The sequence below is a fragment of the Erithacus rubecula genome (assembly GCF_903797595.1).
Source record: "Erithacus rubecula genome assembly, chromosome: 13".
NCBI classification, from domain to species: Eukaryota; Metazoa; Chordata; class Aves; order Passeriformes; family Muscicapidae; genus Erithacus; species Erithacus rubecula.
Genome location: NC_136665.1, coordinates 16,016,112 through 16,041,235, shown reverse-complemented (window position 1 = coordinate 16,041,235; position 25,124 = coordinate 16,016,112). Strand labels below are relative to the sequence as shown.

Below are 25,124 nucleotides of genomic sequence, written 5' to 3'. Positions count from 1 at the left end.
TGCAATGCTCCATTTGCTGGATGGGGTTTGGGGTGTTTTCTGTCAGGAGCTATGGCTGAGTAGGGTGGGTGGAAGCTCTGAAACTCAAATCAACTGATTGTCAAGTGCTGGGGATGGAATTTTTCTTTGGATCCTTCTTGAAATAGAGTGGGGTGTGAAATTCTGTGTTACTGTGGTGTGACACAGTTCATCTCATTGTGACAGCAGGGGAGGGGAAGAGAGAACTCAGGTGGTTTTTGTGATGAAGGAGAATAATTAGTGTATTGCATCTTTTTAATGCTATATCAGGACAGGTATCAAGTGCCAGATTCTTTCTTGTGTAAGACAAATGAGTTCTTTATCCTCTCTCTGTCTGCAATAAGACTACACGTGATTAAATAATGGCTTAATTTCCCAAAGAACAGGAGTTTAATCTAAAATCTCTATTTTCCCCTGTACATGCACCTACACTGATTTTATATTTGTTATAGAAATAATTTGAAAGTTACTGTGTTTTCCTAGAATTCGGGAGTTTTTCCTCTGTTTGAAACACTTTGACTTCTCTATTCTCATTTTTACCTGCTGTGACTAGTGGTGCAAGCTCCCTGCACAGTTAATTTCCCTGGATGATTTATTTACCAGTGACACTGCAGAGCCCTTGACACAGTAATTGCAATGATGTGATCATCCAAACATCAAAGGCAGGAGCCCCTGGTTTCTCATCTCCCTCGTGCTGCTGCAGTCCTCCCACCTCTCCCTTTGTGCTCCCTCTTTGTTGCTTTAATCCTTTAGGGGAAGGAGAGAATTATGTCATAATTGGATAAGAACTGGGGAGTGCTGGAGTGGGTTTCTGTATATATTGCTTCCCTGGCTGGCTTTGGTCAGAGGTGCCAAAATGCTGTGCTGCATCATTTGGGCTTTGCTGTCCCTGTATCCCCAGTGCTTTAGGTGGCTGTGTCCCTGCAAAATGGGCTGTGCTGTGGCTGGGCAGAGAACAGGGGTGGTGCCTGCTCTGCCCTTCCTGGGGATGGAGTAGGGGTGGGTGAGTGGGGAGAGCCCTGGTTTTCTTCTTCCCCATCTGTTTTTGCATCTTCAGGGATCAGACGAGTCTTGTGCAGGAGGGGAAGGTGCTCACCCCGTTGTGTGCTGAGCAGGACCTGGCTGTGCTCCACTCCTCCCTCTGCCCCTATGTCTGCTCTCAATCACAGAATCACTGAGGCTGGAAAAGCTCCCTGGGAGCATTGAGTGCCACCATTGACCCAGCACTGCCAGCTCCACCACTAAACCACATCCCCAAGCACCACACCTGTGTTTTCTGAACACTTCCAGGGTTGAGGACTCGCCAGTTTCTTGGATTCTCTCTCTGCCTGCTACCCAAGAGCCCAGCCTGGGGAAGAAGTGATGCTCTTCCTGGCTGGGTTTTCAGAGCAGTCCCCAATCCACTCCAGTGTGTGCAGCAGGTACCTGGGTATAGTGCTGCAAACCAGAACCTGAGTGTGCTGGATAAACACAACTGTGCAGCTCCAATAAATGTTTCCTATTTCCCCAGCCCTCCTCTCTTTGCTCTCTTCTTTCATATAAGAAAATACACCTTGCAAGAGAAGATGCTGGTGGGATGAAGCAGAATCAGAACAGGCTTCATTCAGCAGGAAGGAATTTTAATTTTAACCTGCTTCTGTAGGAGCTTTGTACCTCAGAAATGAGGCTTTTTGCTGGTCAGATCAGGATTGAAGAGCTCACCTCTTGCCTGCTCCCCTGTCAGTCACTGTGGGGCTGGCAGATGTTGCAGATGTTCATCTCTTTGCTGTCAGAGTGCAGGGCTGGTTCCCTCCCAGCTCTGCAGCCCCACTCCAGCTCCTGAGCTAAGTGGGACCTGGAATGATTCTGTCTTGGGAACAAGCTCCCTAAGAGCTGAGAACTGGAAGAGGCCCCTCAGCAGGGAGCTAAGTGCTAATATGGGGGATTAAAGACTGCTTGGAAGGTGAAAGTCTGGCAGTGTTGAAGTGCTAAATCATTGCTCAAGGCATGCTGGTTTCACCAATTTAGGCTGAGACCATTAATTAACTTGTTCTGTGAGTGTGCACATCTCATTTAAACAGCTTTCTGTTGTTTTGGAGGAGTACAGAAGGGGGGAAAGTACTAGGAAGTATACTGATAATTCTTCATCTTTTGGAAAGCAACTGGAAGCTCCAGCTCCTGCTGAGAGCAGAGTGGGGTGAATTCCCACTCCCAAGATAATGTATTGTTGGATTTGGGGGGACCAGCTGGCCCAAGGCAATGCACTTAGCCCTAGGCACAAATTCTCTCTCTTCCCAGACAGCAGGAGCCAAGGCTGCTGCTGCTCCATTACATGCTAATAGTCTGAGAAATAAAATACAATTATTAGTTGAATTGTTAAATGGACCTAGAGCCTGAATCAGAACTTGCTTTCCAACAGTAACTGGAGCTTATAGTAACAAAACAAAAAAAAGTCAAAACAAGGATTACTGCAGGGTTTATTTTTTTAATGTGCCTAAGGACAGTGCAGTGGACTGTTTTGTAGAGGGGATGCAGATCTGGATGAAGCTGGGATGTAGCTGTGCTTCAAGCTCTGGAGCTGTTTTTTGTGCACAGTCAGGTCTGCGCTTCAGTTCCTTTGTTGTAAAGGGTGGAGTCCATGAGAAGATGGCAAAATCTGTCAATTTTAATGTGGCCTTTTGCATTGAAGCTGAGTATCACTGTGTTCAGTCCAATACATATCAAGTCCAGCATTGCCATCCTTTAGCAGAATGGATTTTGTTCTGAACCTGGCTGTCCTGGGGGTGCATTGGGAGGTTTTGTGGGCAAAGCTCCCCTCTCCTGGGGAATGACAGGAAGATGGGATGGAAGCAGGTCCAGCATGGAAAAAGGCTGGGATTTGATAGGTGCTGGGTAGCTTTGCTGCAAATTTTGGTGTGGGTTATGTCCTTTCATCACTTACTGGAGGTGGTAGGACACAGGGAGCAGCCAGCTTCTACTTGTTCCCCTGCAATGGGAAGAAAGATTCTGTTTGAAGACAACTGCCCCTACTCTCATGCAAAAGAAAATAGGCCAGGAGTGTTTAAACTTGTGCAGAGCTGTAGGTCAGCATGGAATCTGCTCTTCCCAGAATGGAATGCACAGTGGGGTGTGGAGAGAGAGGATGTTTGCTTGTGAGGGTTTTGTTTATGCCAGAAGCTTGGCTGGGTGAAGGCAGATGGAAGTAATTTTAAGGGACAGGAGCCAGCTGACAGTTGCATTTTGACTCAGAACAACTATGGGTGAGCCAGTCCTTGGAGGAGCTTTTGCCCTCACCCTTGTCATTTGGTGGTTGTTCTGTGCCCCAAGAATGAGTTTTTATACTCCCTTACTCTCTGCCTATGGTGTTTTTAGATGCTGCTGCAACTCCAGCCCTTCCTGGTAGTCACAGAATGACAAATCACAGATGATGGGGAATGATGATTTCCATGGTGTTTACAGCTCTTAATGCATTGTGGACCTTTGCTTTTGATTTATTTTCTCACATCTTAAAGTCCAGACTCTGAGTGTTGGTATTGCAATAGCTGCTCTCCCTTTGGTTGGTTTGGAACCTCAGAAGGCAAATGGAAAGAAGAAATGATAATTCTATAATGCATTTCTCACTGCTTTATGCTGTCTTGTCCCAGACAAAGCTTTATCTTTCATCCCATAATTATGTGATTCCCTGTAGGCAGCTTAAAGTGAGCTTTCCAAAGGTCAATAATTTTATCTATTAGATGCCTCCTATGATCTCTTAAGTGCAGACATAGGTACTTGAAGAAAGGTTTTGAGGGCAAATTCCTGTAGTTTCAGTGAACTTCACTAGGAGACTCAATTGCTTTGAGCCTGTTTGACAGGATTGTCCACATTTGCATTTGTGATAGGGCTGATTTGTGATTTGCTGCTGGAGGGGGCTGCTTCCTCTACCACCTTCCCTTTCAGCTTAAGATTTGAATGCATTCCTCCAAAATCCTTTTCTCTTGCTATACCTGTCCCAGAAAATGAGCAGAACCAACAGCTGATGTTTTTTGATCTTGGAACTCCTATTTTGAACTTAATAAACATTTAAAACGTGTCCATGCTTTTTTTTTTTTTTTTTTTGCTTGTCATTTTCTTCTAGGTTGTATTATGTGTAATGGTTCATACTAAAGGAAAATAAACTTTGATAGGTGGTGAAGGGAATAGATGAATAGATGTAGGGGAATAGATGTTTTTCCAGGCTGAATTCAGCTGCAGCTGTGTAGGATAACACTTGCAGAGTGGCTCAGCAGTGTGATTCAGGGTGCAGAGATCACTCAGACCAGTGATTACAGAAGCCACATCCATTCAATCCTCTGTGCTGCCTGACCCCATTGCCTGTGCTGGGACGTGGCCTTTCCCTCTGGAAAGGGAAAAAGAGCAAACTTGTGAGCTGCAGGCTAAAGCAAACAGATAAGAAGCTTTGAAAACAGATGGGACTGTATTGAGTCAAATCCTGGAAGGGGGAGTGAAAGGCACTGGGGGCTCATGCAAGGAGGATGACTCACTGCTGTTCTCATCCAGGTCTCCTCTTAGAGGATTTGTGATTCTTGCCCAAGAACATCATTTCTCAGAGCCTAAACTGGAGACAGAATCTCTAGCCTGAGACCCCTTTGCTAAGGCACATTTTTCCACAAGGTCTCCCTGACTCTTGCTCCAGGGCTGTGGCAGGGGGCCCTCAGTGCTGCAAAGGGTCCTGCAGCTCTCAGGGCTGGAGAGTGGCCAGCCCTGCTCCCTGGAAAATAACAGCCACTGGGAACCCCCTGGGATTGCATCAGGGATTCATTTGGCTGGTGCAGAGATGAAGTGAAATCCTTGGATTGGTGTTTGGAGGGGAGAGTGCCTCTAATCCTGACACTGTGGGAAACTGGGTTTGGAGAGTGCTGCCAGCTGAGCCTCTGCACTCTTCTCTCAAAATGTTTTCCTTCCTTTTGCCCCAGTAACTGCAGGTTTGGGTGTGGTACCCTGCAAACTGGTCCATCACAGAGTACATGGGGATGTGTGCTGGAGAGGGACCCTAATGCCATTTTCTGGTCCTGGCTTTGTCTGATGGGCTTGTAGAAACAGCTTGGGGTTGCTGAGTCTCTGCTAGATCTAATCTTGAGCCTAGCCTAAGCTTTTATTTAACTACAACAGAAGCACAGCAGTGCTTTGGTTAGAAGAGTGTTTCTGGATGGAAAAGTATCTGAAAAATTCTTTAAAAACTCCTCTACCAAAACCCCAAAAGAAATGACCAAACCCCTACCTCTGGAGAAGAAATGAAGAGTTGTCAACCTCAGCATTGCTGCACAGGTGTCTGTTCAGGAGGCATCACCTGCAGAATGTAACAGCCCCTGACACAGAGCAGAGTCTCTGCTCTGCAGGAGCACAGATTTTTCCTCTCCTGGGGTAATATGGCACAGGCTCCCAACTGGGCTGTGTATCAAAACATTCCCTTGAGAAATTGTGCTCAGCAGCTCAAGCCCAGCTCCTTGTTGCCCTGTGGGGCACTGCAGATTAGTGCTGGTGCAAGACTGGGCTTTTACCACAATCTCAGCTGCTTAATTAAAGAAATGTGGAACAAAACGGGGAGAATTAGTTAAAAATAACTCTCTGAAGTACAGCTTGTCTTTTTATTAGTCTTGTCCTCACTTTCTCTGCTGCTCTGATAAGGAGGATGTTCTCCCTCTGGGATAGAGGGAATAAACTGGGATGAAACTCATTTGTTGGGGCATTATCTGTTAATTAATTTTGAACACTAATCCTGTCTCCATACCCTGTTTCTTTTTCTCCTGGTTTTGGATAGTAGAATGCAGTTCTGATCAAGGAGAGGATGGGGAGGTTGTGTTGTCCCCTTGTCCCTGGGGCTGGGGGAGGTTTTCCCTAGCCCTGTGCTGCAGCTCACTTTTGGGAAGGTGAGAGTTTTCCCAGGAGCCCACCAGGACATGGAGAACTTAATATTCACCTCAAAGGATGCCCTGAGCCTCAGCTGCAGCCTCTAGCTGCTGTGAGTCCCCTGGGAGCAGGTGAAGGGCTGATCCCATGGGATTTTGCCTCCCCAGTGGGTCATGAGCCCTGCAGTGCCTGTGGGGAAAGCACTGCTAGGAAATTATTTTAGTTGAGGAAAAAGAAAAGACACACCATCTTTTTTTCTATACATTTCTCTTTTTAGAATAAACTGAAAGAATATTTGAGCCTCTGGACAATATGAGCTGGTTTTCCTTTTTGTACCCAGATTTCAGATGGAAGACATTCTGGTTTTAAGTGGTGTCTTTAATCTGATGGGAAGTTTGCCATTCAAATGGGGGAAAATGTGGGCTCTCTTTAATCTTTTTTGATTAAGTGATATTATTTTTTTTCCTATTCTGTTTAGTCCTTTCTCTGGCTCAGCAGTTACTCCTGGCTGCCCCTGCATCCTGCTCAATTAGCTTTGCCCAGTCTTTCAAAATCAATATATGCTGCTAATTTACTGGAGTTGGAAAATAAAATAAAAAAAGAAATCCAATATGAGGTTTTGGCATGTAAGTATTGCTTATGAAGTCCTAGGATGGTCTTTAACACAAACCATCTTGCTTTCTCATTTCTGGTGTATACATAAGTGTCCATAAGTGAAAATCCCTGTTCAAGGAAAGGAGTAATAATATTCAGCAATCCTGGAAAAGGGCTAATTCTCCGTTCTGTCCAAGTTTCTAAGCTACTGCAGGTGTCTCAGGCAGTGACTTCATGTGCTGCCCTGCAGATTCTTTCCCACAGGAGCTCACTTTCTAGTAACAGAGTGAAGGGTGACCTCTGTCCTGTCATCCTGCTGTGAGTTCAGGTGGATTAAGAGACAGACTGGAAAAAATGTGTATGAAACAAATTCCAGCTTGCCAATGTGCTCTTCGAATACACAGAGCAGGAAAACATTAATTACATGGTGACTATGGACAAGACTGATTTCTCACAGGGGAATTTTTGGATATGGTGTGTTTTAGTCCTTAAAGCAAGGAGACATTTGGGATCTGGGTATGGAATTGGGACCATGATGGCCTTGAACAGCTGAGAGCAACTTATAAGGAAGAAAATTGTCCTCCTCTTAAAAACCAATGTTCTTTTTGGCAGTGAATTTTAAGTTATGTTCCTTTCTAGTCAGAGAGCAATTTTCTTCTAACAGAGATCAATTTGTGAAGACTTTTATCTATAATAGAACTGAATTTGGTTGGTTAAAATGTGGAGCAGCACTGACTGAAGGGCAGTCCCTGCTGAGATGGGGTCAAGCCCCTCCAGAACCATCTGTTGGCACTGGAGGGACTGACCCAGCCTGGAAAGACTCCAGGAAGTTTTGGATCAGATTGCTGGTCCCTCACATGTTATTTAACATGCCATCAGAAAAGGGTCCACTGGGAATATTTGACCTGTTTAACTATTGATCTAAGCAAATCAGTCTCAGTGGAGGTTATTAAATCCTGGTGAGAACTTACACTATCTACCTTAAATCTCTACTCCCATGATATTTCCTAATAGGATAAGGTATTGTTGCCATACAAAGGCAATTACACCATGGTAAGCATTAACCATAAATACCAAAAATGCAGAGCAGGTCTCCTAGCACTGGGGTTCAATCTTACTGTTTCTGCCATGGAATTTAACTGGTAAGGTTCTGACTATTCCCATGGGAAAGGGGAGCTTTCCTGTGGTGCTGTTAGCTCATTGATTTATATTTGTCTGGTATAAGGAGAAGAAAATTAGGTCCTGGATTTTGTGTGTGTGTGTGTGAATTGCTGGGATTTTCTATGAATTGCTGTTTTTCCCCTCTGTATGTAGCCACATAACTCTCTGCCTCTTTCTCCTGGGGTTGTGGAGATAAATTTAGAAGTTCTCCTGAAAAATCTGCATTGTTCAGTAAATAATGGCACTTTCATGGGGAAAACCATCAAAAGCAGGGTTTAATATTGGAGTTGGTGAGGGGATTTGAGCAGTCAGGGTGCTGGGAGCAAGGAATGTGCCTTGTACCTGTCTGAGCCACACCACATGCACAGAACAGAGTTGATAAAGTGTTTTATTCCCCCCTCATGGCACTGAAATCACTCAGTGCTGTTTCTGTGTTTCTCCTGGAGTGCTCAGAGCTGTGCTGTGAGCTTTGGGGTGTGGGAACTGGGTGCTGGCTGCCCTCTAGTGAGGCACTGCCCAAGATGAGTGAATAAATCAATTTGATTTGATTTATGCTGCTCTATCTGCAGCATCCCAAAGGTTTTGATCAGCCTGGTGATGCTCCCCATCCTGGTGGGAGGTTGATCATGGGCCATTAGTGGGTGTGAAGTGAGAGGGGTAAATTTGCTTTTCCTGAAGAGCATCACCAGCACAGGGAGTGGGAAGGCTCCTGTGGGGATGTGGTACCCATTTAATAAAATGCAATGGAATTGTGGGGAGGCTTTGAAGGGCTGCAGGGGTGCATGGGTGGGCTGGGGCAATGTGTGCTCTGTGCTGCTGTGCCTGGTGGTGGGGGAGCCCCCTGTTCCTCTCCCCTGGGTACCACAGTGTGCTGGCATCCCTCTGTGCACCCCCACCACACTGGAAAAGGCTTTGCTTCCTGCCCATAGTTCTGAGATGCTTTTTTCTGAGGATGGGCTTTTTTATGCTGTATTCCTCTGGCTGTTTGCCCATGTATGGGGAGAGTTGAAAGCAGTGCAAGTGAATCCTGCCAGCTGCCAGCATCATCATTGTGACCATGGGATTAAAAACACAGTTTTTGAGATGAGGTTGGCAACTCTGGAGTCCCTGGGGGCCAAAGCTGCCCAAGCAGTGTGGGCAGCTCCCCTAGGCTTGAGTTTTATGTGTGAGTGCCCCCAAAACTGTAAGCAATGCATGCTGCAGCTGCCAAGCAGAAAAGCCAGTGAGAGCAGGAGCTTTTGGCAGCACTGGATGTTTTGTAATGCTGGAGCTGCCCTCTCTAAGAACAGGTGTGTGGATGCAGGAGGGGAGAATTCCCCCAGGAGGGGAATTGGATAGATTCCTTGCATAAGGACAGGCTTGAAACCCTCCCCAGTGCCCTGGGCCATGGAAAGACCGGTCCTGCAGCAGCAAAGTGCTGCTGCTTTTTGGGGATACCCAAGAGCTGGAGGAGGGAGATTGGATAAACAGGGTTAGAAGAGCTTAGTCAGGATGTGTTTGTTTAAAGGATCTGCTTCAGCCTGACTCCTGTAATTTGGTAACAAGTATGTTTTTGCTCCTTGGAAACACTTCATTCATTAGCCTAATGGAGGGGAGGATTATGCAGAGAGGAACCTACAAGATGTTGAGCAAGGAGGGGTTTGCATCTGGACTGGACCAAGGTGTGCAGCAGGAGTGGCTGCTGGGCTGGGGGACACAGGAATGTCACCATGGGGCTGTGCTGTGGTTCAGTCTGGGCTGTGTAACCTGGTGTTTGCTGTAATCCATGTCTGCTATTCCAGACTGGGACATGGAGGTTGTTCTGTGTGACTGTGGGTAAAAATTTGGAAAAATGTTTCCATTTAGAATGCATGAGATTTTTGCGAGGGAGAATAGATACTCTGCTTTGTAATGTCCCATTATAGTGAAATAGTGAAAAGTATGAAACCCATACATGGTGTATAAAACTGAGGATGAGCAAAGGCTGGAGAACTGTATGAATTGATTAGGCTTCTCCCAGCAGAGCAGTCCAACAGCAGGCCAGAAGTGCACTCATGCACAGATGCTTTAGGATGTTTTAAATCCTGGATGTTGATCTCCAGGTGGAGTGTTCTGGATGCTGTAGGCAAGGCAGTGGCTCCTTTGGGGGCTGATTTTCCACACACCTCTGGGATGCACAGTGAAGCAGGTGAATCTCTCCCCAAACAGCAGCAGGTCTCTGCTAGAGAGCTGAAATGCACAAAGCACAGGCACTAACAGTGCTGCAGTGATGAAGAATATCCAATTCTGTCCAAGCTGTCCAATGACTTCTCCCTAGGAAGTCATTTTACTGGGAGAAGTGAGAAGAAGCATCCCAAAATCTGAGCTCAGTGGGGCTCTCTTGAAGAACTGAAGTGAGATTGTGTTTCTGGTGGCATTGAGGGGGAGTCCCACAGCCACAGGTGGGGCAGTGGTTGTTTGTAAAGTGATGCTATTGTCTTGATTTCTTACAGCCTGTGACATGGATGGGGTTGGAGAAAAGAGAAGTGGAAACAAGACTCCCTATTCCTGACTGAACAATGAAATTAGGGCTGTAAAAGAGGAGGTGCTTGTATGTAAAAAGAAATCTGGGAGGAGGAAAGGTTTGTTTTGCTACAACTTTGTGATTGAAGTTGAAGTCTTGTTTTGTTCCTTATTTCAGTCATCAAATAACCTCTTTGAAAATAGTCAGGTGAAAGTCTTAAATCCTACGAAACCACTTGGGTTTTTTTTTTTGGTTTTTTTTTTTTCCCAAGCCGGGGCAGGAGCAAACACATGACTTACACACCTCCTGTGCAGAGCTGGCCTTCAGCAGAGGCAGCAACAGGCTGAACCAGTTTGCTCATTGCTTTCGTCTGCTGACAGGCACTCTCTTGTCCCAGTGCCCTGGGAGGTGCTTGGCTGCTGGTGCTGCAGGAATTCCCCTGCCTGCAGCCACCAGCTCAGTGCCTGCTGTGTGGCCAGCAGCCTTTGGCCAGCCCCAGCAGAGGAGCCAAGCCAAGGTTGGGGCACTGAGAGGAGCACCTGGACACAGATTCAGGACTTGGATGGCGTGTGGCAGAGGGTGAGGAGGGCAAGCAGCTTTCCCTTCCAGGAGGTGCCTGTCTCTGAGTCTCAGGTGAGAGGAACTTCTTTGAGCTGATGAGTGAATTGGGAGACTGCTAGCACCTTAGGAGCAGGGGGGATGTCTGTGCCTGGATCAGAAGTGACAGAGCATGCAGGGTGTTCAGAGGGCTCTCCCAAGTTTCTCTTGCATGGCTGTTGCTCATGGCAGACCTGCTCCTGCTGTGGCTCCCAGTGCTGGGCTGGCTGGTGGTCAGCTGTCCATTTGGGTGTGATATTGGCCGTGGGTGTTGAGGGAAAGCTGCCCTGACTTGGGCCAGGTGCTGGAACCTGTTCCCAGAACCTCACAGCCCCAAAATGCAGCACAGCCAGAGCTGCTCAGTGCCCAGGGCTCTGCTCCCCGTGCTGAGCACAGAGCCCCACCAGCTGCTCTGCAGGCACAGCAGCAGCAGTTTGGGTCAGGTTGGAGTGGGGGTTTGCTCTGCTGCCTGCCAGCTCTGTCCAGCAGTAGCTGGAGGCAGCTGCAGATGGGGCAGCCCTGGGAGGGCTCTGCACCCCCAGCCCTGGCCCTTGACCCCTGGGGATGGTCACCCTCAGGCTCTGCTCTGCATTGAGCTCTCTGGTGCTTTGCCACTGTTTCTGCCTGAAACCTTCACACACAAGAAGCTGGAAGCTGCCTGGCTGACCTCTGAGGCTTTCACAAGTACTCATCCCTTAAATTTCAATCTAAGGATGTGGAACTGTTGGCTGCTTTTCTCCTTCTAGTTTATCATAGTGGAAAATTTGCAGCAACTCTCAGAATGTTTAGAAGAGAAATTGCTGATCTAAATGTGCTCTGGCACAAGGCACAAACAGCTGGAAAATGTGCCTTCCCCTGCAATATTTTAAGGATGTGTAGCATCATCAAAGGCTATTCATTGGAGCTGGCACTGTGAGCCTGTGCTGTATGACAGAAAATAAATGCTCTGTCCCCACCTTTCAGCAGGTTGTGTCCCAAATAGGCAGTGGGCAGGTGATAGATCCCTTTCTCTTGTGACAGATGCTCTGCCCAACAGCTCAGCTCTGCCTTGGAAGGGCTGTGGGAGTAAATCCCTGCAATGGAAGCTGGCAGCAAGCATATTGAGAAACAGATGGTGCTGTGCTACAATTTTACCTGCTGTAAGGCCAGTGCATCTCTCAGCAATACAGAAGCAGGAACTGTATTCCTGTGCTGCTGTGTTCTTGGTAGGGGAGGCATTATTTGATTTAACATTCAATGTAACTATTTTATTTTTTTTAACTCCCTGAGGATTTGAAAATGTAGCACCAGCTAGGTTTGTTTTTGAACCCTGGACTCTATTTCCCTCCTGTGTGAATTCTAGACATGAGTGGGTTGTGTGCTGAAGGAGCTTGCTGTCTCTGTGCAGAAGGGACAGACATCCCCATGTCCCTGCAAGGCCACTGAGTGCCTGGGGAGGGTGGGGAGGACAGTCCCCTGTATCTGTGCCCCTAAAGAGCAATGTTAGTGTCTCTGCAGGCAGCCTGTGGGACGTTTGAGCCCCTGTCAGCATTCAGCTGTGCTTTCCTTACTTTCCAAACCCCTACTCCTGGAGTTGTTCCCACCCAAAAGCTGCTACCTGCCTTGGGGAACAGATGTGTAGGGCAGGAGGGAATGAAACTGAGTATAGCAGGGTCCAGTCAGAAGCAGCTGGAAGTTTTCCTTCCTCCTGATGTAGAACTGTAGGGAGAGGAGGATCAGGTGCTCTGGTTTCCCTGGGCTGGATGTCCCCTGTCCCCCTCCAGCCATGTGCACAGGATGAGAGCAGGGTTTTTGGGAAGCATCCTCCAGGACCAGCTGGGCAGGACAGAGAACCTGCTCAAACAGGCCTTTTGTGCTATAATTTTGCCCATTAATGTGAATGAGAGCGGCAGACTTTAAAAAAAAAAAAAAGTCAGTTTTCTCCTCTGACCTCCGAATGGGCCCAATATAAGCACCCCAGTTCTACTTCCAAGCATCCTCTTCCTGCTCCAAATGGTTTCCTTTCCCTGGTTGAGGTCTCATGTCCTCTCCAAGGAGGAAGAGGAAAATGCATTCTAATTCTGCAGTCTTGGCAAGTGAGGAATCACACCCATGAAAACAAACACTCGTTAATTAGGACCATGAAATGCTGATTGAATCACAGCTCTGATAATGGCAAGGGCAGTGCTCAAGTCTGCTTTACATCCCAAGGGTGTGGGGAGAGGAAAACAATGGGATTTCTTTAGGAAACCATTTTAACCCTCTTGTCCATCTATTTAGAAATTTCTCTGCCAACAGGTACTGCTCAGTCCTGTATTGTTTCCATTGGAAGCAAGGGGGAGACTGAAGTTATTGCCTGAGATAATTGTTAACAAATGCAGAATTCTCATTTGTGCCCATTACAGCAGGAATAACTTTTAAAGAGTATGAATGGTCTCAGATTGACCCCCATTGGGGAGTTTGTGCTGCTGCAGGATGGCCAGAAGAGAGATTAGGAAGCTGTGGGGAGCCTGGCTGGGCTAAAGCTTCACTCTCAGCATGTCTGCTCTGCTTCCCTTTTTGCCAAGGTGATGAGGGAAAAGTTGAAAGGAGTTAAAAACCAGAACAAAGCACTGGATCCAAAGTATATTGAGTTTTAACAGCCTGTTTTATCAACAGTGCTTTGGCAAAATGGGAGAATGGGCTTTACCATTGCCTGTCCCCAGTTAGCTGAAAAATAAGTGACTGAGTTCTGGGCTGAGGTGACACCCTGCACAAGTACTGGGATAAGGGCTTGCACAGTTTTTCCTGTGGATCTGGCCATGGCCTCCAGCTGTGGGGACAGATGTGCTGGCAGGGGGGAGCTGCTGTGCCCCATGTGTCTGGTGGGGCTGTGAGAACAGGGCCAGGTGTGGGTGAGCCTCACCTGGCAGGGACAAGGCTCCCTGCCCAGCACCTCACCCTGCTGACCTCAACGGGCTGAATCAGCCCCTCTGGCCATCCCAGCCACCCTCTCCACCTTCCCCTCCCTCTTCCTTCCTCATTGTTTGTGTTTCTGACATTTCCCAACGTCACTGTTCCCACCCTGCCCCTGCTCCCACCCTGCAGCAACTGATACCACTGCTGGCATCAGGCTTTTCTCCTGGTGATTTCTTTATGAAAAGGGAGGGGAAATTGGATCAGGACTCATGGGTTTGAAGGAGCTTTGCTCAGCTTGAACGTGAAAAATGTGTTGTCTAAACTTGACCTGTCTTGGCAAGAAGAATTTGGGATTTTTTGTAGTATCGGTGCAGATTTCTTGTCCAGCTCCTGAAAGCTCCAGGGCAAACACAAGGGTGGCAAATGGGAGAGGACTGAGCTGTGTGGTGGCTCCAGAAGGAGCCTTGTGAAGCACAGAGGCAGAGTTATGGTTCAGGTTTTTGGTGCAGATTTTGTGGGCCACAGCTACATCAGCAATGGATTCACGACTTGTATAAGTTCCTTGGGCTGGCTAAAAAAAAAAAATTAATTTTATAGAAGTATATTCAGTATTATTTGAGTGGCTTGAATAGCTAATGGCTGCAGAATGCCTGCTGGGGCTAAGAACAGAGCAGCAGTGGCAGGAGGAGCTGCAGGAGGTGGGGAGCTGTTTGTTGGTGGGGCAGCACGAGGGGCTCCCAAGGCATCCCTGGCCTCCCCTGAGCCATTGAGGGCAGCTGGAGCCTCTCCATGGATTTCTATGGCCTTTGGATCAGGCCCATGGCATGCTGCTTGTTTGTTTTGGATGCCTTCTGAGGATAAAAACATCCTTTCAATGGCTGCTCTTTCTTCTTCTCCTTTGGATCAGCTGCTCCTTGCACCCCCACAGTCACAAAGTGACCCCTTTTTGGGACAGTGCCATGAGCTGCTCAGCTTGTTTCCTTCTCCACAGCCAAACACCCTGAACCCAGGCTCACCTTCAAGAGATGCTTTAAACCACAGCTCATCTGGTCTAACAACAGGACATCCCAACCTGCCTTCTTTCAAATTTTAGATGGTTATTGCCCATTTATTTGTCCAGAGCTGGTAAATGAGCACTGTGCAGGTACTTTGTTAATAAAATGAGGCACTAATTGTTGTAGCAACAGATGAGACATTGTGAAATGTTGTTTTTGTGTTTCCTAGCTTTGGAAGTGCAATTGCAGCAGACCTGTGTTCACAAAAAACATCAGTCCATAGCACCAAAAGTGCTAGCAATTTATTATGTAGATTTATAAAACCAATTTCTTTTTGCCTTCTGTATTAACAATTACTCTCTCTTTCTACCGCTTAGTGATTCTCTCCTGGCTGGGAAAATGCACAGCTCTGCCTCAAAAGCATCTGAACTGACCTCACCTATAGCAGGTGCAATAAGATCTGTTGTCTACAGGTTGTGCAGATGAAATCCCAGATGAAAATATCCACAGGACCATTCTCTTTGGCATGCAGGAGTGGTGGGGCTGTGGCCTGGGGGGGATGAAGTGAGTGCTGGTGGCCTGGGACAGCATCAGCTGCTCTGCTGCCAGCCAGCAGCCATGGGGATGGCTTACTTTAAATGGAATTTTATGGGATGCTTGTGTCAGTACTGGTGCTCTGCTGTGCCAAATGCTGAATGGAAGTGAATCCTGCTCTGCTGGGTTTGTGACCTGGAACTGGGGATAGGGAGAAGCACAAAGGCATCCAAGATGTTGTCTTGGTTCATGTTGGTGTTTGGAATGCAGTGATCTGAACTCTGTCATCTGAGCAGGTACATGGGCAAGGGCAAGTCCTTTCCTAAGTGCTCACCTTCCCTGGGCTAGCCATGACCCATGGAGTCTAATCAAGGGCAGAGCATTGCTCTGAGTCATGATTTTTCTGGAGGCTACAGCATCCTGAGTTACTCATCCTCAGAGAATGAATGCACTGAGGATATAATTATAAGAGTTGGATATCGCTTATTCTCACTCTTTAAAAGATTCTTGTCAGGAAACTGGTAGGTTTGGGTTCTTATTTTTGTCTTTTTGTCCACATATATCATGCAAAATGCTGAAATTTTACTATCTCATTTATGTTTCCTCTTACAGAGCTGTAGATCTCTGCCCAGTATTTAGGTTATGTAGTAATTCTGCCCCATTTGCCACAGATTAACGAGGCCATAAAATAATCATAAAGCTGGGGCAGCCGTGGCTGTTCACGCTCCTCACGTCCTTCTATCTACTGTGAAATACTTCATCCAGAAATAATTACCTGGCTTCTCCAGGCTCCCTTTAATACTCCTTGACGACTCAAAATGAAGGAGACGCTGGCCCATTTTTGTCTGGGGCATTAGCAGGGCAGTGGCAGCATCCATCGTGGTGCCTGAGGGAAGCTGAGCAGGTGTGGCACCTCTTGGGGAACAGTGTCCACCTGAGTGACCAGAGCTGAGGAGGGAACCCTGCTGCTGCCAGGGAGTGTGGGACAAACCAGTGGGGCTGGATGTGTCACCTGCCTGCAGCCCTTTGTTCCTCCTTTGAAGCCACTTCTCTGATAAGAGCCTGGAGCATCTCATGGCTCCAGGGAGGTGATGGACAGGAGGGTGCAGCCACAAGAGGGGCTGGGCATTGCTCCAGCTGCTGGGACTCTGCTGCAGCAGGGCTGGGTGGGACTGAAGGGACTCCACTGACTCACCTGAATAATTGGGCACAGGAGGTAGAAATTTTGTCAGCATGGTGTCAGTTACTCTGTGTTACAGTTTTACCTCAAAAACTAGGATGCTAAAAGTATTTAGTGCATTTTATTGCTCCCCCCTGCCAGTTAGAGGGAGGTAGAGGTACAAGACCACTGAGATTGGAGATGTAGAGGGCGTTTTCCATGATTTATTTTCATGGGGTGTGACAGCTGCTTGTCCCTTGCTCTGCAGGGTCTCAGCCCCTCTTTGGAGGCTCCTTGTCCCCTGCCAGGCTTGGGGACCATGTCTGAGGGCTGCTGTTGGGGCAGGAGGCAGGGCACAGCCTGCATGGGAGTGAGAGTGACCTGCTGCTGGGCTGGGACCCAGTTAGGAAGCAGTGAGGTGAAATCAGCAGCTTGGAGAGAAATTACTCTTCCTGCCTCAGCTTCCAAGGGCAGCACAGTCTCTCCCCCCTGTGCCATCACTTCCTGAGGATGCTTCCCAGAAGGATAGCCCTGAGCTGGGGTTGGGGTGTCCTCCCTCTCACAGGGGGCTGTGAATCATTTCCTCTGGCAGCTCAGTCCCAGGGAGGCTCTGGGTGAAGCCCTCTCTGGGAGGGTGCTGGTGATGCCAGTCTCTGAGGATGCTCTGTGTTTCCACCCTGTGCTGTTTGATCTCTTGTTTCCTCCAGATGTGACTTGGGAGCAGCACCAAGTGCAGGATGATTTCCCATGTCAGTGACTCTCCCCTCCTGAAGGAGCTTTCCTTGAGAAGGAAGCCCTTCCCATGAAGCAGAGAAAAGAGAGTGATTTTCCAGAGCCCTGCCCCACCCTGGAGCAGTAAGGCAGTGCCACTTCCTGACCTGCTGTGCTGTGTCCCTGGACAGGTCTCTGTGCCCAGAGAGGTGCAGACAGTGGCTGGGTAGATGTCAGCCTTCCTGCCAGTCCCCATCTGCTCTGCTGGTCGTCACCCATGTGGCTGAGGAAGGACATAAATGTGTAATTGGAAAACATTCACAGGCTCTGTTGTGTGTGATAGAGACAAATCCTCTCTCAGCTGGAGATCAAACTCTTTTCTCCCATTTCCTCATCCTTCTTTCCCCACAAGTCTGGGCTGTTTATCCCTGCTAGGTATCTTTTCAGTGCAAACTGACTTTGAGGCTGTTTACATGTTTACAAAAATCTGAATACCATTTGTAAGTGTTAATAGTGGCCTGCATTAGGAGTCCTGCTCCCTGCTGCCAGGTGTCACGTACTCCCTGAACATCCCCACCTGACTGCTGGGGCACGTGAGCTTCCACTGAAGCCAGTGGCTGTGCCAAATTACAGCCCTGCTGCACTGGCCAGAGGCTACTGGAGGAACTGGGTTTGTGCTCTGAAAACTGGGTGATGTTGTTCTGGTGGTGATAAGGTGGTGTAGTGCAAATGATAAACCCTGACTTGTGAAACTGGAGCATCTGCTACTTGTTTTGAACCTGACCTGATTTTGTAGTTCTGGGGATGGCAGGTACGAAATTTGCTGTTTGAGGAATCAGACAGCAGCTTCTTAATCATTTATAAAGTTAAAAGACTGTGGCACTTCATTTCTAATGTGAAGTGCTAATTAGTTTACTACGGGATCCAGACTGCAGGAAATTTGTGTTTCTGGCACAGTGACTGTTCATCTTTAAAAATGTGTTTGTCACAGTGTTATGTTTATATTACTAGTGTGGAGCAATATAATATAGCCCAGGCTCTGTGAGATGAGGAAAAACATCAGCACCTCATTTAGAAATATGGAAGGCTGCTGCTAAATAAGCTTATTAGAGGCTGTGCCCAACACTGCCTCATCCACAGAGGAAATGAGGTATCAGTCACCCTCTGGAGCTGTGGATCATTTTGGGTGTAGTTGTGGCTTTCAGCTACATCAGACACTTGACATAGGTGCAGCTCAGTGGGCAAAAGCTGGGAATTGAAATTCCTGGTGTAGAACCTGATAAATAAATAGCTACACTGGATGTTGCTGTTAGCCTTAAAGGAGACTAGCCTGGCCCTTTCATTCATTCTAAATTAAAGTTTGATAATATGAATGACAGTAAATAAATCTTTGTGGAAGTGTAGACTTAATTTCTGAGAGGTCTCCAGATTTCTTGTAATACAAAGGATTAAGTGGGTTAGTTAGAGGCACATAATGATTAATTCTTTTTGATAATTTCAAGGAACCAAATTGGTTTGCAAACACTTTTACCAGAAGTTGAATATTGTGTTAAAAGCTCTCTGTCAGGGCAGGTTGGATTACAGACTTATCCTGTGCACTGGTGCTGCTGCTTAAGCATCTTATGTACTGAGAGGTTAGAACATCAGAGCCCAATGTCTGCTTTTCACTTTATATTTAAGTTGGTAATTAAGGGCCAGAGTGTAGCAAAACCTATTTTTGAAAAGTCACTTCATCTTTATTTGGGGTTAATTGCATTAATACTCACAGCTTGACAGGCTTGGTTCATGATAGGAATTTAAAAAATAAAGTTGCAGGGGATATGCAGCCTTCAGCATTGTCTGAAAGTCCTAATTCCCAAGTAATCCTGTTGTTCATGCTCATGAAACAGCACCTTGGAGCAGTTCTTAAGTTTATTATTCAAGGCAGTGTAATTGTGTGGCTTCTAACTTGAGCCAAATGAGAAGATTTTCATGCAGATCTGCACAGATTTGTACAGAAAGGAGAAACACGTCTGGGTGAGGCAGGCTGAGGTGGGACTGCAAATGGTTCCTGGTGGGAATTCAAAGGACAATGAGGATTTTGGGTCCTAGCAAGGATCTCAGTGATGCTTCTCATTGCCCTGAGCCCACCAGGGCTTGAGGGATGGAGCCCCTGGAGCTGAGGTAACAGCAGATGTCAATAGTGGTGTGTGCCATGAAACAGAATTCTCTCACAACTTTGTGAGGGCTCTCAGTGTTTTTTTTGTTTTTGTTTTGTTTTGTTTTCCCTGAACTTTACTGCTTGCTCTACAGAATGCTACAAATATTGGCTGCAATCAGGTGTAGTCAATATGAGTGCTAATTATGGATTAGAGCATGCTTTAAAGCTCTGGTCAGGACAGATACCTGTGAGCCTGGAGAATTCAGCATTTTATGCATCTGCACAATAACTCACCTTTTTTGTGGAAGGTTCAGAGACTGAAAATGATCAAAGCTTTAATTTCATTAGCTATCACCAGGGATTTTGTGTGTGCATATCCTTTCCTGTATGCCTAATCAAAAGTCCTATCTAGGAGCAATACTGCATTGTAGATTTAAAAGCAGATTGATGCTCTTGTCCTCTGGCCTCACAGACAGATGAATTCTTTATTCATGTGAACTTCATATCAGCAACTTTGAAAAGAGGAGCAGGAATTCAGCTAAGTTCATTCCATTAATTTTGGCATAGAAGATAACATGCAAGGAAGCCTGAGAATCCACTTGGGATCATCTTTTCCTATTATGTTGGTAGCAAACCTTTGTCCTTTTTATTACTCATTATTCTGGATCTGCAGTCAATAATGTGAGGAGAAGCATGTCTGCCACACATCAAGTTTTCTATTGCCTTTTAAAGTGACATTCTCCTTAGATCACTGTTGTGTAGGCTTATTCCTTATCAGCAATGAATGCTGTGTTGTTCATATGACTGTACATCAAACAGATCTGCAGGAGCTGTCTCTTGTGCTCCCCTGACAGTGGTACATATATCTACAAAGACACTTTCTGAGAGCTCTCTCTCCCCCTCCTTCTCCTCACAGAATAGGAATCTGGATGGTGCAGTCTTTGGAAACCACCTGGGTATTTATCCTGCTGACTTTCCCCTGCTGAGTTTTGGTTTTTGTTCTGACTCTAAAGGAGCCTGGGTATTATTTAGGTATTTCAAACTAACCCACTTGCAATCAGGTTCTTAGAGTGGAAGTCAATAAAAGACTAAGACTGATGTGAATGGATAATTCATCAGCTGCACACAACTCCACCAAAATTATTCTAAATTGCATTTAGCTGCTTTTTGCATCACAAACTTTCTTTACTCTTTTTTTCTTCTGTGTGTGTTTATCCAAGTTCAAGGGACAGTGCACTCCTGTACTTGGGTCAGCTGGGAAGCTGATGGGACTTAATTCTTACTTGTTTTATCACCTACTTCATCTGTCAAAGGGATGAAAAAATGGTGAAGTTTCTATTCATGAAATTGGAGTGGAAGTCCATGTGCCCTGAATAAGGGTGGGGAAGGAACACCTGAGTATCTGTGGCTCTGCCTTCTGAGATGGAGCATTTGAGGCCATTGCTCAGGAGTTTGTGAACCATAAAGAATAACTGTGCAGAACATGTAAGTTAAGTGTAAAAGATATGGATCATGGAGCAATTGAAAAAAAAACAAACATGTAAACAAACCCAAAACTGAAAAAGCTTAGCACAAATCTGCTCTGTTACAGGAGAAAATCATCATCCTTATTTTTCAATCAATTTAGGCAATGGGGGAAAAAAAGGCAAAACAAAAAGGCACTGAGGGCAGCACAGCACAAAACCACATAAACTTTTCCTAGTGGGTTGGTTGGATTTTCCTGGCATAGGACAGGGCTGTTCCCTGCACTTTTTCTTTAGCTACAAGGGCTCTTTTCTTTTCTTTTAGAAATGGCATTTTAAAACTGGATTTTTTTTTTTTTCTTTTATCTCTGTGTTTAAATTTGGATATGAATTGACTGCAGTGAACGGATGCCATTGGAGATTTCCTGGCTGATTCTTCTCCAAAGCTGCATTCTGTGAGGGAATGGCAATTCCCTGCTGCCAAGCCTGGCACTGGTACTGGCTCAGGTTATTGGAATAACCTCGTGGATATTTGTCACCATTCCCTCCCAGTGGAAGAGGGAAACCTTTTCTATTTAGTACCTGTGGATTGCTGTCAAAGTCCTCTAAACACAGTGGTGGGCAACACTGGAGAAGGAAGATTTTTTGTGGCCACAGGCTCTATGTAATTCCAGAGGGAATGATAAAACACTTGGAGTGGGAATAGGGATGCTGGATTTCAATGTAGAGCCCAAATCTCTTGTCTCTTGTTACAAGAAGCCATATCCTCCTCTGCTTCAGCTCACTTTGTAGCAGCTTCTTATCCATATGAAATATGGTTGTTGTTTTCCACATGTGACAGCAAGACTTGAAGGGACCAAAACTCCCTGGCAACAGCACAGCCAAGGGATACCAGCACCAAGAGGATCAGGGCTGCTTTCACTCTGTTATGCATGAAAGGGAAGAGGGTGATCTTGGAGACACAGGTCCAAAGTCTGTCTCAGGCAGGCAGTCATCTGTCTGCAGAATGACATCACCCACTGCCACAGCAGCTCTGTGAGACTCCTGCAGCACGGAGCAGGCTGATTAACAAGCAATGAGGTGGGGTTTGTGAACACTCCACTGTGCTGTGGGCATGCAGGTGTCTTCCTCCCGTGGGGGCCATTTGATGGGAAGCAATGCCATGGGATTTAGCTCTCCCACCCAGCCTGTGTGCAAGCTGCTCTGCCCCACTCATTGCACAGCACGAGAGTTTACTCTTAGAGGTCAGCATTGCTGATGATTTTAGCCAAAATTCTGCTCCTTGCATAGTTTCTTCAACAAGGTGCTGATGGATGTTGGGCTCCCTGCAGCTTCTGTCCCAAAAAGCTCAGAAAGTGTCAAAACCTCTAAGGGTTTTTTTAAAAAAGATTAATCATCCTTCTACTTCCACCCTCCTTTAGCTTGTAATAGGGAAAAGTGCTCAAATGGAAGGTTCAGCTTGGGAGCTTTAACACTGTAAGCCCCAGAAGAGCAGGGTGCTGTTTAATTTCAAACTGGCTCGAGGCAAGGCTGGAGTCTCTTGTGGGTTATTATTGCAGTGTTTATTTGCTGTGGGCTGTTGTGAAGGGCTCGGCTACAATGCCCAGCTTTGTTTTTCATGCAGCAAGTGCTGTGTTAATGGAGTTTAAGAGTAGAGCAAGTAATCTCTTCAGCACGTTTGGGGTGTTTTACCCGTACGATGCAACAACCAAGGGGAAGTGTTGAACAGAGGGATGGCTCTGTGCTGTTGGTATTTGTTGGAAGAGAAGTTAGTGCATCTCTTTCACCGTGAGGCACTGGCACAAGTTGTGTTCGAAGGCAGGCTGGATGGGGCTCTGAGTAACCTGCTCTAGTGGAAGGTGTCCCTGCCCATAGCAGGGGGTTTGGAGCAATATGAACTTTAAGGTCTCTTTCAGGCTATTCTATTTCTGCAGGACTGATAGGACTGTTTTCCACACCCCTCCTGCCCCCGCTTTCCTCCACTCGCTGGTTCCCAGAAGTGCCTTTTTCAAGTAGGATTCCTACTGTATAATTTGAGCACGGGCTCAGCCGGGAGAAAACGATGACAGCTTTGTTCCCTGTATAGCGGATAATGAGGTGTTGGAGGCAGACAGCGCGGGATTCGTGTGCGGAGCGCCTGCCCAGCTCACTCGAGTGCGGCAGCGCTCAACGCCGGCGAGCGCCTTCCTCTGCTCCCGCAGCATCTAAATGGGCTTGTTGTCAGGGCGTATGGCAAAAGGGTTAAAATTTAATTAGAAAACATAGTGCTAGCTACTGGAGCTTAACAGAGCTTTATATAAGCTGCTAAGGACAAGGCTGCTGTGTGAGCTGCTGGTAGGGCTGAGCTACTGCAGCCGCTGGCTGGGCGTCAGGAGCCGGGGCATGCCTGGGAATCTGCCCAGGAAGCGCCGTGAAAGAGGAGTTTGTTCGAAGGCTTGACCCCGGCTGCGTGCGGCAGCGCTGCCCAATAAATCCGGGCAGCCTCACCCATGCCGGGCGTCTGAGCGGGAGCAGCCAGCGGGCCGGGGCCGCGCTGGAGCGGAGCAGTGCCATGGGCTCGGTGTTCATGTGCGGGGTGGAGGATGTGCTGTTCAGCGGCAGCCGCTTCGTCTGGACCGTGACGGTGGCAGCGCTGCGGCGATGGTACGCGGCGCGGCTGCGGGCGTGCCGGCAGGCGCTGCGAGCCTGGTGTGGCCTCCGCGATGTCTACCAGGTAAATGAAATGTAGAACGAGCCCGGCTCATCGTCCCGGCTTTTTCCTGCAGCGGCATCCCGGCTCCTGGCTGGCTGCGTGCGCGCTGTGCCCGCGGGCTGGTTCCTCAGCGCATCCCCGGCGAGGTGGCTGCGATGGGTGAGGAGCAGCGAGGGAAGGTGCTCAGGGGATCCTGGCTCTGAGCTCATCCCGGTGTTGCTTTCAAAGTGCCTCAATTCAGAGTTTGGGGGGAGAGGTTTTCTGTGCCTGTTGGGTTTTATCGGTCAATCTACAGGTGTTTTGGCAGCTGGCTGCCCCCCATACAGCACCTGCTGGGAGCCCCTCTTGCTGCTGTCAGCATCCTTGCCCTCGGGATCTGGGGACAGAGCCCCTCTCTGCCCGGGCACTCGGAGCACGATGCTCCCATGGGACACTGGCTGAGGCTGTTTCTGCTGTGTTCGTGTCACTGAATAGCGGCAGCTTGTAACGTGAGAGTCCTTTGCATGGCAGGGGATGGATTGCTGCTTGGGAAGGGTGCAGTGAGTCCTGGAAGGGCAATTGAGGGGCTCCCCTTCGTGCAGGCAGGGAACACAGCCCTGTACTTGCAGTTATTGTGGTATTTAGTTGCAGTGAGGGTGGTGTCACTCTTTTTCCAGTCTGTTTTTGCTGGCAGTTTATTTCTCTGTGTCATTATTTCTGTCTTGCATGTGAACTTGTGCTGCGTGCCTGCTCTCAGCTTCACTCTGTGTTTGCTACATCAGGGTGAATATTTCAAAGCAGCTTCTCCCCTTTCCCTGTTGTGTTGCAATACAGAGAATGACACATCTCGTAGCAAACAGCTCTCCAGAGCCACCAGGATGCAACTTCCATGGGAAAGTCATGCTAACAGGACATCTGTGCCTGTTTAATCCTAAAGTGATCTGTTGGTGTTTAGCTTTAGGGTAGGCTCAGGAGTGGGAGAGCAGCTTTACAGGGTAGAATGTATCTTGGGCAGATGATGTATGGAAACACTGTGTGGTACAGGTGTCACCATGGATATGGATCTGCACATGGATCATGACTAGTTAGGGAATGCAGGAGTAAAGGCATCATTGCTCTTCTTTTCCCACCTTCACTGACCTGTAGGAATGTGGTGACATGCAGTCCTGACTCTTCTTCCTCTCTAAGTAAAATCCAGCTACACCTGTGCTGTGTGGGTGTTATTTTTAGGGTCCATTCACATAAAGAGCATGCAGCTCAGGCTGCCTTCCCTCTCCATTGCATCCTCTTGGAGGTAAACCCCATCCCTCCAGGGCTGGAATAAAGGCTTGGTGAGGACCAACTCTGACAACAGCTGTATTCAGCCTGTTCAGCTGCCAAACTCTGATGGCTGGCTTGAGGAGAAAGGAGATTTTTTTCAAAACAAAGAGTAGCTGTATCTCTGCCCAAACTTACTGGGTCCTAGTGGCTGCTTTGTCTTGTCTTTTCTTTGTGAAAAGCGTCACTGACATGTGCTTGTGTCTGAAAGTGAGGATGTGAAAATGGGTGAAAAGAGAAGATTGGTCCTTCTCTCATCCTTCCAGGCAGACCTTGAGCCAGGGAAGTGGACAGGGAGTGCCCCTTCCCCTCTGGCCACAGCTTGTCCTGCTGGGAACATGAAGGGACCTGTTGCTCTGAGAGTCTTCCTTGGGAAGTGAAACCTGACAGGAGCAAGGTAGCTCTCACATTTTAACAACAGGAATTTGCTAGTGGTAATTTGGGATGTATTAAAGTGAGATGGCTGAAAGAATGCTCTGCAGCTCTTCCTTGTTGGGCTGTGTAACACTTTGCTTTTTGTGCTGAAGTCTTGGCTCT

At 47.4% G+C, this 25,124-nt stretch overlaps 1 protein-coding gene across 4 annotated transcripts in view; it reads left to right on the top strand.

Annotated features, from left to right (window-relative positions):
• Positions 1-25,124, top strand: part of FRMD4B (FERM domain containing 4B) — a 126,886-nt gene that overhangs the window by 27,916 nt on the left and 73,846 nt on the right. The window contains exon 1 of one of the 4 annotated variants that reach the window (XM_079317429.1): positions 22,680-23,312. The exons of 2 other annotated variants lie outside the window; for them this stretch is intronic. In XM_079317429.1, the coding sequence (XP_079173555.1) occupies positions 23,151-23,312 (162 nt within the window). In that variant the 5' untranslated portion in view covers positions 22,680-23,150. Of the gene's footprint in view, positions 1-22,679; positions 23,313-25,124 lie in introns of those variants that run through there. One more of the 4 variants, XM_079317430.1, reaches the window with a different exon arrangement.